A 10236-nucleotide genomic window follows, 5' to 3' on the forward strand; every position below is an offset into this window, starting at 1 on the left:
CCTGGTTTTGGCCGATTCAAAATGCCTTTGACCAGAAAAGCAGCATACGCCAAATCTCCTCCTCATGTACTGCTTGGTTCCCCCCACCCTGTCCCCATCCCTTGCTTGTTGGGGGTCCCCAGTGTTCTCTGGCCCCTCAAGGGACTTAGCCCACTGGAACCAGACAGGGTCAGGGAAATGATGTCAGGAGAGTTTTCCTTTCCACTCTCCTCCATGAACAACAGCCATCCCCATAGCCCAGACACCCCTGCAGACCAGATTTTGCTCTATTATCTTCCTTTTCTCACTGAGGTCTCTTACCCTGCACTGCCCCTGGCATTTGCCCTCTCCATCCTCATTCCCCTCCCACTGCTGCCATCGGCAGCTTTGGTTTTCTGTTGGTTAGTGCCCCATTCCTTCTCTTCTGCAGGAAGCCAACTCATTACTTTCCCCGGAAGCCCTTCCTACAAGGCTCTCCATCCTCCCCTTCAGTCCCTGTCTTACCACAGTCCGCTCTCTGCTGCTGCTCTGGCCCTCCAAACCAGTTTCTGGTTTCATTTAGGGTGAGTGAGCCCTAAACTGCTAACTGGAGGAGGCCAAAAGAGTATCCCAGTGATGGGATCACCAGGGATCAACGCTGCTGCTTATATTTTCCATAAATATCAGCAGCTACTGACTGTACTTGGCAGCAGGACCCTGGGCTGAATGAGCCTGTGGCTGTTTCTTTTTGCTCCAGGGATGACAAACAAAACAATTTTTATACGCAGCTCACAACTTGCCCAGAGAAATCCTACCCTTCCCAAGGGCTGTTCCGCAGGCGAGACCTTCATGAGGCCCCCACAGTTTGTAATGCAGGGAGCTGGCAGGTAGATTAGACCCTGTGAACAGCAATTGCAGCACTTCATTCTGGTAACTGCAAGCGTATCATTTCCGAGAAGCCCTATGATGTCCCCCCGTGGCCTCTACAGCTGATTCCCATTCCCAGCTGACATCTGCCAGAAAGAGCTGCAATTTCTATAGCCACACGGTGCCTCAACAAAAGCCTTTTCCTCCTGTTAAGCCTAAACTCCCTTTGACCTGTAGCACCTGTGTGCTTGAGGCTACCTGCTCCCTACCAGGGGCTTCTGCCATACCAGCCCACCCCAGGCAAGGAGGGATTAGCCCCTGCTACACGCTCCAGCCTGCAGTGAAAGGGAGCCACAAGCTAAGTGCCGGCTGGAAATCCTCAGGCAGAGGGACGCTGAAAGGCTTCCCACCTCCCACGCAGGAACAGTGGCCCCAGCTGCCTGTTCAAACACCAGCCGTCCCTCCCCAGGGGCTGTAACCAGAGCCAAGCAGGGGATGGAGAGATGCCTGTGCAGGGTCAAGGCTCCCTGGCATGCCCTGCGCTCCGCTGGGGAGGGGAGCTGCTGCTGACACTGCAGGCATCCATCTTCCGGCTGCCGAGAGAATAAATTCCCCTGGTCCAGGGGTGGGGGGGGCCAGGCATCACTCGCGGCACATCCCCTGCAACTACAACATCCGCAGCTTGCCCAGCTGCCGTGACGGGCCAGTTTCAAGGGTGCCAGTGGGACGGTGCGGCTGAGCCGAGGGCCCCATGGGCGGACACTGCCACGCTGCAGGGTGCCGGATGCTCACCCTTAGCATAAGCATGTTGCAAGACAGAGCAGCCATTCATAAATCAGGCACTCGCCCTTCCGAAACCTGTCACTCCCGCAGACACCCGGTGCAGCTGGTGCGGAGAGGGATTTGCCAGCAGCTGGTCCCCTGTGTCCACCAGCGAGTGCCCCGCAGCTGCAGACAGAGACCTGGGGAGGAGGGCAGGCATCCGCTGCACATCTTTGAGCCCAGCAAAAGTTTTTTGGGAAGTGTGTCTTCCAGCAGCATTGCTCCAGCATGATGGCCAGCCACTGCAGGACCCAGGAGACTTTCCTGAGGATTTTTTCTTTCATGGAGACTGCCAGGTGTAGACCAAACATTCTTTTTCCCAAAGCTGTTAAAGTCTGAGAATTCTTCAAAGCTTTGGTGACCTAATCCAAAACAGTTCTTCCAAGAGCCATCCAAAATCACCCAGGGAAACTCTGTTTAAAGCAACTTTCTTTTTTTGATTTTTTGAGGTGGGGGTGCGGCGGAGTTAATCTTCTGAAACTTGTGAAGGTGGAAAGAGTTGAGAACAATTACTCATAATCTCCATGGTTTTCTGTTTCTGCTCTGTAGAGTGGGGTCTTTAAACAGTTTTGGGAGGAAAAATCATGGTAAGATCTCATCCTTTCTGGCTTTATGGATTTAAACCTCCCTATCACCTGAAGTCAAGGAGGTTTCCAGTAATGCTGACAGGAGGGACAGATACTCACTAAGAGCAGTAGTTCCCCATGCCACCAGCCTGCAAGCGGTGCTCATTCTCCATCCCTTTCTTGCCCTGGCTGCCCCAAACCCAGGCATCCTCATCTCCCACCAACCTGCTCTCTGCTCTTGTACTCCCTACCCCATCCCCAAACCCACCTACCCACCGATCTTGCAAGCCCCTGCATTTCTCCAGACATCCTTCATCCAAGCACTTCACTCTTGTCCTTCAAAACACTTCCCTAACAGGGCCACCACGGATGCAACACGTTGAACCCCTTTATGCTTGTGAAAATCCTCATCCACTAAGCATGTGACTGCCTATGCACTTTAGCCCAACTCTCTTCCCCAAGCCATGGGCAGAGCCCTTTCCCCTCCGTAGCCCTACAATAAAACCAGACTGTTTCTGGGCATGTTGCTTTGTTCCCATCCCCTCTGGGGACGTGCTACTCAGTGCAGTGCACATGCCCACATTGATTGAGCACCTACGTAGCATGGGAGAGGTATCAGGCTGGACACTTCCTCAGCACAAGCACTGACCCATGAAGGCAGTGATGAGACCGAGCTCGAGCTGATGATTTGGGCAGTCAGGTCAGAGGGGTTGGACCTGCCTAAGGAGGGGTGAAATGACACTGAAGAGGCAGCTGCACAACAGCGGGCAATACCTGGTACTGACATGTGATGGTCTTGGCTAGATCCAGTCATCACCTCTCCTGGCTGGCCTCATTCCCTAACAAGCAGTCACAGACTCAGGCCCCTTCATCCAAGCCCCGACATTTCATCAGCCAAGATCTCTCCTTCCCAGCCAGTGCTGAATATAGATGTAGATATACAGAAATGACTGAAAAGTAAAATCCTTGTAGTAGCACCTCCAATAAGGGACACTCTCTCAAAAGAACAGCCCAATATCCACTCAGTGGGAAGGATCTTTTATGATCCTTGAGATCCTGAAGTCCAGACTGATCCATCAAGGAAAACACTTGGTGCAGACAAGCAAACTGCACAGTAAATGGAAATATTCTTTCCCCCTTTTTCACATCTCTCAGAGATCAAAGGATGACCTAATTTTGTCTAAAAAAAGAAAACATGTCATAACTGATGCAGGATCTGACCCAAAACAATCAAATCAGACATACTAGGGACACCGGTAGCAGGCAGAAGTACGCAACAGGAGGAAAGGAGGGTTTGTGCAACCACCCAAGAGTATCAGGAAGTCTGCCTCTGCCTGACTTGTTTTCTTCTTGCCTGCACCACCCAGCACACTTTGGAGACTGGTCCTTCAAACACTTGCATCTTGCTGCCTTCCTAGGACAGGCCCAGCAAGTCACTGGTACTCATTGCTGTGGGACTACCCTGTAACTCTCATTATTGGTCAAGAAGCAGCAAAAAAACATTAAGATGTTATTGTAGGTCATGTGTCCATATTTAGGGCTTGAGAGTCAAAACAGAAGCAGCTGACAGTCTGCCCTTTGCCTTCTGCAAGTCTATGAACCACAGTGTCCCTGGACTCCAGCCACAGCAGTGGGACTGAGCTGGTTCCACTCTGGTCACTGGCCAGCGATGCAACCACCACTTCCTTTCTCCCCGTAACGTCTCCCAGTTGAATGTTAACATCATGGTAGGGGGAGGTATCTTAACTACTGATCGCACTGCAGTCAGAGTTCGCTTTCCACCTCATGAACCTCTCTCCTAAAGAGGTCCTGAGCTCCTAGCACTGTCCATAGGACCACATGCAAGAGATGACCATATGGCATAGGGGGTCCAGGCTGCTTTTAAGGACGTTTCCATGAAAAGTCACAATTTTGTAGGTTTATTAATGTAAGTGCATAAAGTCATCCCCCAGTCTAGTTTACCAGGTATGAAAATACCGCAATAGGCTACATGCTGAAGATGCTCATTTCACATTTTCCTTCACTTCATCAGAAAATGAGACCAGTATCAGGTCAAGTTTTCAACTTGGTGTAATACACCAGGTTGTGCTACACAGCACCAGCAGGTCGTGCAAAACTGGAAGGCAGCATCCTGCCTACCAAGAACAAGAGTGGACTGCAGGAAGGGCTACAAATTGGACAGAGAGCGTATCTGTCTCTAGACATTGACACTTTGATTTTTGTACAAGCAGAGGAGATGATTCCTTGGCAGCGTGTCTCCTGCACAATATACAGTGAAGTGTTTCTCTAGCTTTTCCATGAGAGGTGCTGGAAAGGACATGGACATTGCATTTACCAGGCTTCCTTGGTAGGGCTGACCGAATTATCTCTCCTCTCTCCTCTTGAGAGGAAACTGAGCATGCTGGCATCACACATGCAGGGCACTTCCAACCCTGTCAGACATCCAGTCTAATGGTGAACTAGAGCTCAGATGCACAAATGCATCTCACATCTTGACAAAGCCCACTTGGAGCTGACGGTATCATTTGGACTTTGTAGGCAATGAAGTTTGTTAGAGGGAACTGTCAACCTCAAGGTGCAGTTGGTGAAGACTTCAGTCAGTGAGAGAAGACAGGACTAGGCACTTTAAAAGGGGCAAGAAATCCTGAAAGGGAGAGCAATGTTACCCCATGTCCTTGCAGTAAGCAGTCATGCTCTGGGTCTGCAGCACTGCTACACTTTCCAGCAAGGGGACGTGGAAGAGAGAATTGTACCTGCTCTTACTCAGGATTTCCTAGCATATCTAAACATCACTAGTTTTCTGACCTCTGACACTCATGGCTTGCAGAATGGCAAGTTCCATGCTACTGCACAATATGTCAAGCTTTTGCTTTTAGAAAACTTTAATTGGGAAAGCTCTTCTAATGAATCACTGAGGGGCATGGCTTGGAGGTATCTCCCTAGAAGCCCACATTTGCCCTAGAAGCAGGAAGTGGTCTGCTGAAGTTAAGCATCAATAAAATCAACATATGAGTTGTACCCCTGCGAGTTCAGAGTCAGATCTGTAAAACAAGTGAGTCCACATGAGAAGAGGCAAGAATTCAAAGTTCTCAGGCTGGTTCAACCTGTGTTTCCTGGTGCACATCTTATTTACACCGCGTTTCTAATGGCAAACTAAATATCCTGAATCTTAGGAAAGTCTTGGTCCTTGTGACTAAAGCTCACTGGAGATAGCCCTCTCCTTTCCAAAATTTGCAAACTTGTTCGATTTCTCTCACTCAGTAACCTGCCGGAATAAATAACACGTGCAACATCAGGAAAGATCACAGAATCGTAAACAAGTACATACTATGGAAAAAAGAGGTTTCAGAGTCTTTGTATTTAAAAGAAAAAAGCTCATCAGCAAAGGAGCCACTTGCCTTTACACCAATGCACTGCCATGCCAATCACCACAATGCCCTTTTCCAGCCTCCTGTTCTGCCCTTATTGGCCTAACCCCTTCCTGCCCAAGGTTAGATTTTAGCTCACTGGGCAGAAAATGGCTTTTATTTCAAATGCTGACAAACACAGAAGTTTATCACCGATGCAAATGCAGCCGCACTCTAACCATTTACAGCCAGCAAAGAGAGACAGAGCTGTCTCCAGTATGGCAGCCTTAGTCTTTAAAACTGCACATTCCTGAGTTATGGAGTCCAGGATTAGCAGAGATTAAGACAATAAAATGTAGCTGGCCCAAGCAGTAACCAGCATATTCCATTTTCTGTTCTTATTTTGCCTTGTTTGAAAAGTTGTTATGCCTTTGCCTCTTTACAATCTCAGGTGTTTTTCCCCCCTTAAATTAAAGCTGAAATTATCATGCAATTGCTGAATCTTTACTGGGCAGTCTGACAACAGCAGACTTGTTAACATGTTGCCTTGTTATCACTTGCTCTAGAGTTTAATTAGCGCATGTCCAGCAAGTGAGGCAGGACCAGGTTATTCACTGAAGACACTGTTACCTGTCACTATGCACGTGAATTTAGCATCAGAGTCCTCGGACACAGAACGGGATTTGATAGTGGTTTCAAATAGTGGCTGGGTTTCCTCCGTCAGCTGAGAAATGATTGCGCAGAAGGTGCTCCTGGAAGATTCAAGAAGCATTTCTTAGAGACCACAGTACTCAAATCAAAGGGTCCCCTTCCTCTCTCATCTCAGAAACCTGCTTTCTTGTTGCAAATGCCCTCCTTCCCTCCCATCATCCCTACGCTAGATTGTTCACAAGTCTAGTCCAGTGTCAGGGTATTTGACTGTTTTTTCACGCCTAAGATGACTCTGTCACTTTAAAGTGTCATTTGAGAGACACTCCCTTTGTCTTAACCCTTATGGCTATCAGGGTAATGAATGTCAAGAACCATTTTAGTTCTTGATTACACCAGAACATTTCTTTGATCAGCCAGCAGCTCAAAGCAAGACCCTAACAAAGTCAGCTTCACATTCCCAGTACTGCACCATCAGCGTTTCAAGTGTTGTTCTGGGATTTGACTTTATTTGTGAAGACTTCACATTGTAATTTCAGGCCAAGTGTGAACTGAACATGCCTTCCAAACACAGCAGCACTCACTGAAAGCTTTGAATTAAGAAAAGCTGCCCATTGTGGTGACAGCTCACTGAAAGAGACCTTGAGCCTGGCTAGCAGCTTTCTGAGCTCAGGAACTGTATGTGAAGCTGACAGCCATTCCCAGTTTAACTTCTCACTGCTGCAGGTAGGCACTCACACTACATACCCCAAGAGTTCAGGCACTGACATTGAAGTTCAGGCTGGGACACCCAAATAGCCAGAACTATCCAAATAGGGTAATCTACGAAGCTCAAAAATGGACCTCAGATTCTCCAGTCATTTAACCAATATTCAATGATGGCAATAAATCACCATATTCATACAGCACTGCCAACCCTGTTGGAGCATCACCAAGAGAGGCCCCAGAATATCTGGGCTTTCTTAAAGGAAAGTGATTTAATTCCAAGTTGGGTCTTCATTTGGATAGTGCTCTGGGGCTCTTGGGAGGGAAGAGCTGCTTCTTTCATTTTTCCCTCTGCAATTAAAACACTACACATTTACACTAGGAGAGAAGACCCCAAGGTCTCAAGTGCAAGGATCTTAGGAGAAACAGCAAATACTGCAAGAGAACCAGTAGCTGGCAGCTCTACTTATATAATTTTCAGCAGTGAAAGACATTTCTTAAACAAGTGATCAGCTTATAGAGACATGCAAGAGGTGGAACAAACCCCCAAACCATTCCTGACACAGCTCCACCATGAGCAGAAGGTCTCATAGCACGTGGTGAGGGCTCCACGAGGAGGACCCCAGCCTCGCAAGCAGCCCCCAGCTTGCAGGCAGGATGCTGGTGCTGCTGCTACTACTCATGCTCTACCTGCTGAGGAAGCAGACTTGTTCAGGAAAACCAAAAAAAACCCCACATTTAGCATGAACCCAGCAAGGTTAGGTGCACTGGCAGGCTCTGCAGCAGGGACCGAACTGGACACACGGCTGAAGGTGCCAGGATAGCTCCAGCCACAGCAACTGCCTGTTTCATCCACCCAGAAAACTTACCTGGAGGCTGCAGTGCTGTGATTTTCACTCTGGCTTCCTGCTAGAATGGGTTTGTAAGAGATGCAGGAAGATGAATCCCTGAGCGACAAACAACTGGGGTGCAGGAGGAGCCTCATCTAGCTCCCAGGCACTTGGTGTTGGGTAAGGGTTTGGGGTAGGGGTAGCTAGGGCTGTTGCAAACTAGACTAATCTACTGCACAAGGGTTATAAGCACCGTCTATATCCAAACACATGTGTGGGATGGGGTAAAAAACAGATGCTATAGCTCAGACTCTTTTCTGTGTAAATCAATGGTCCCCAGGAGACTGGTCCTGGCAAGCAACTCCTCACACAACTGCAGGGTCAGGAAAGTGCTGTGAGAGCCAACAGCAGTTTCAGACCAGAGAAACCTTTCCATGCTCCAACCCCAGGAGAAAAATCTCCCATTTCCAAACAGCAAGGCAGACAATGCACTACTGAGGCAGTTACTGGCGGAGTTTTGATGCCCCTTCAATATAGAACCCCAGCCCTAGACCAGTAAATGCCTTTTAGATCCACATAAGGAACTTCCCAAGCATCAAAGAACATTTCTTACCCCAGCAGGAGAGCAACCAGATCAGCATCTTAAAAAAGTGATGAGCACACACATAGTGACACTCGGGACCAAGTTTAATCCCAGTACCATGCCATCAATATCAGCAGGCAACACCAGGAATAAGTCTGGTCCATTCAGTGCAAATCCCAGAGTAAGGTGAACCAACAGCAAAGGCTACTGAATGCTTTAGAAAAGCAGCATCACCAGAAGCTGGGGGCTCCACAGGCACAGCAGATGAATCAGAGGAGACTTGCCCAATGTACACTTGGCAGGAAGCCCTGGAAGGTCTATTTAATCTTTCAAAGATACCATTGTATTAGTCACAGAGGGGGTTTAGAAACTGCAGTGCTGTGGGGCTCTCAGCTGACTCACTCCAGCTGCAAGGAGACTTGTCCAATTCAAATTGCTTCCTAAACCACTAACTCGGAGCATTCAAGAAATCTGATACAAAAAAACTTCCTGAAGCTGCATCTCTGTTGCAGAAAAAGCCCTGGAGCAAGAAGACACTCACTTCTCACAGACACTTCAGAGAAGTGTCTTCTCCCCCTGGAAGAGGACACCGGCAATTCAGTAGCCTTTTCACATTAAAGAGGGATTTCCATACAAAGGCAGTCTGCAGGAAAAGGAGATTGGAGAATTGTACTCCTCTTCATCATGATTTTCTTCTCCTGACTTTTGGTTAGCAATCCCACTGCTATAGGGATGTCCTGGAGAGGCCTTTCCCTCCACCGTCATTCCTCTACCTGCTTCTGCAGCAAACCAGTAATGCCAATTGACTTCCAAATGCATTACTTTGCCAGAGGCAAAGTACAGCCCTACAAGTGCATTTCAGGGCAGAGTCCAAATGAATGAAGCACAGGATGGCAGGGGGAGAAGAAAATTTCTTCCTTGGAAGTCTCAGGGCAGGCACATCTAATTTTTAATGTCTCTGTATGGAAGTCTCACTTTAATATCAAGAAGTAGCTGAACACCCATCCTTTGGCTAAGAAAGAGGAGTATTTCTTGCACCTTAACAGGAATTACGATGAACATTCACTTTGCTGTCTGCAGTTCAACCAAGTGTTAGAGATCCAATCATGCAGAATAAGGCTGTTAGATCACTTCAGGGCTCTCTACTAATTAATTAGTACCAAAGCATTAGAGATTAATCATGTGCAGTCAGATTCAGCAAAGTGCTTGGTCAGAGCAGTTTAATGCAATGCAGTTTTACCTTCCTAAACTGGAGGGACAGAATCTGCTGCTTGATAAGCTAAGCAAAAAACAGCATAAAGACGATTAGACAGAGAAGCATGGAAAGGAGCTGAAATAAACAAACCGTTACAGAGACGTATTAATGATGAGTCGTTTTGCACAGGTCAGAGTTCCTATTAAAAGGTGGTACAGCTGCCTTACTCAGGCTGACTGCCAGGACGAGCAAGCCACATTGTCAATTGAAATCAAAGGCTGTAAAAATGAAACGGTCGTTAACTGCAGAGAATAAGTGTAAGGACATTTATACAAATAGGTTTCCAAGAAGCAGCACCTGAGCCTTCCATGCACCACCCGCAGCATTGTGCTCAAAGCAGGCAACTCCACCCTGGGAGATGTTCGATTAAACGGCAGGCAGGAGTACAGACTGCTGCAAGCCCACTTCTCTGCTGGCAAGCAGGTGGCCTGAGCTGCTCACCCTCTGTGCTTCCAAGGACAGCTCTTTGGAGAAGCTGAAAACTCTCTGGTCACTACACATTGCTTTCCAGCTTGCCAACCAAATCACTAAGGTCTGGCAAAAAAATTAAAATAAAATAAAAGAAGCAGACTTTACAAGAATCTACAGGTTTTGCTTTCTTTGCAGGAACATGTTATAACATTAACCAATTCAGGCAATAAAAATGAAACACCCA

At 47.8% G+C, this 10236-nt stretch overlaps 1 protein-coding gene across 1 annotated transcript in view; it reads right to left on the minus strand.

Moving 5' to 3' along the window:
- The window catches only part of ALPK3 (alpha-kinase 3), a gene marked incomplete at its 5' end in the record, with an annotated part of 24207 nt that extends 14602 nt beyond the window's left edge, over positions 1-9605 (minus strand). Inside the window, 2 exons of the mRNA XM_010287446.1 lie at positions 6191-6312; positions 9567-9605. Of these exons, the coding sequence (XP_010285748.1) occupies positions 6191-6312; positions 9567-9605 (161 nt within the window). The remainder of the gene's footprint in view (positions 1-6190; positions 6313-9566) is intronic.
- Between the last annotated feature and the right edge of the window lie 631 nt (positions 9606-10236).

This window comes from Phaethon lepturus, unplaced genomic scaffold (assembly GCF_000687285.1).
Source record: "Phaethon lepturus isolate BGI_N335 unplaced genomic scaffold, ASM68728v1 scaffold36635, whole genome shotgun sequence".
Taxonomy (NCBI): domain Eukaryota; kingdom Metazoa; phylum Chordata; class Aves; order Phaethontiformes; family Phaethontidae; genus Phaethon; species Phaethon lepturus.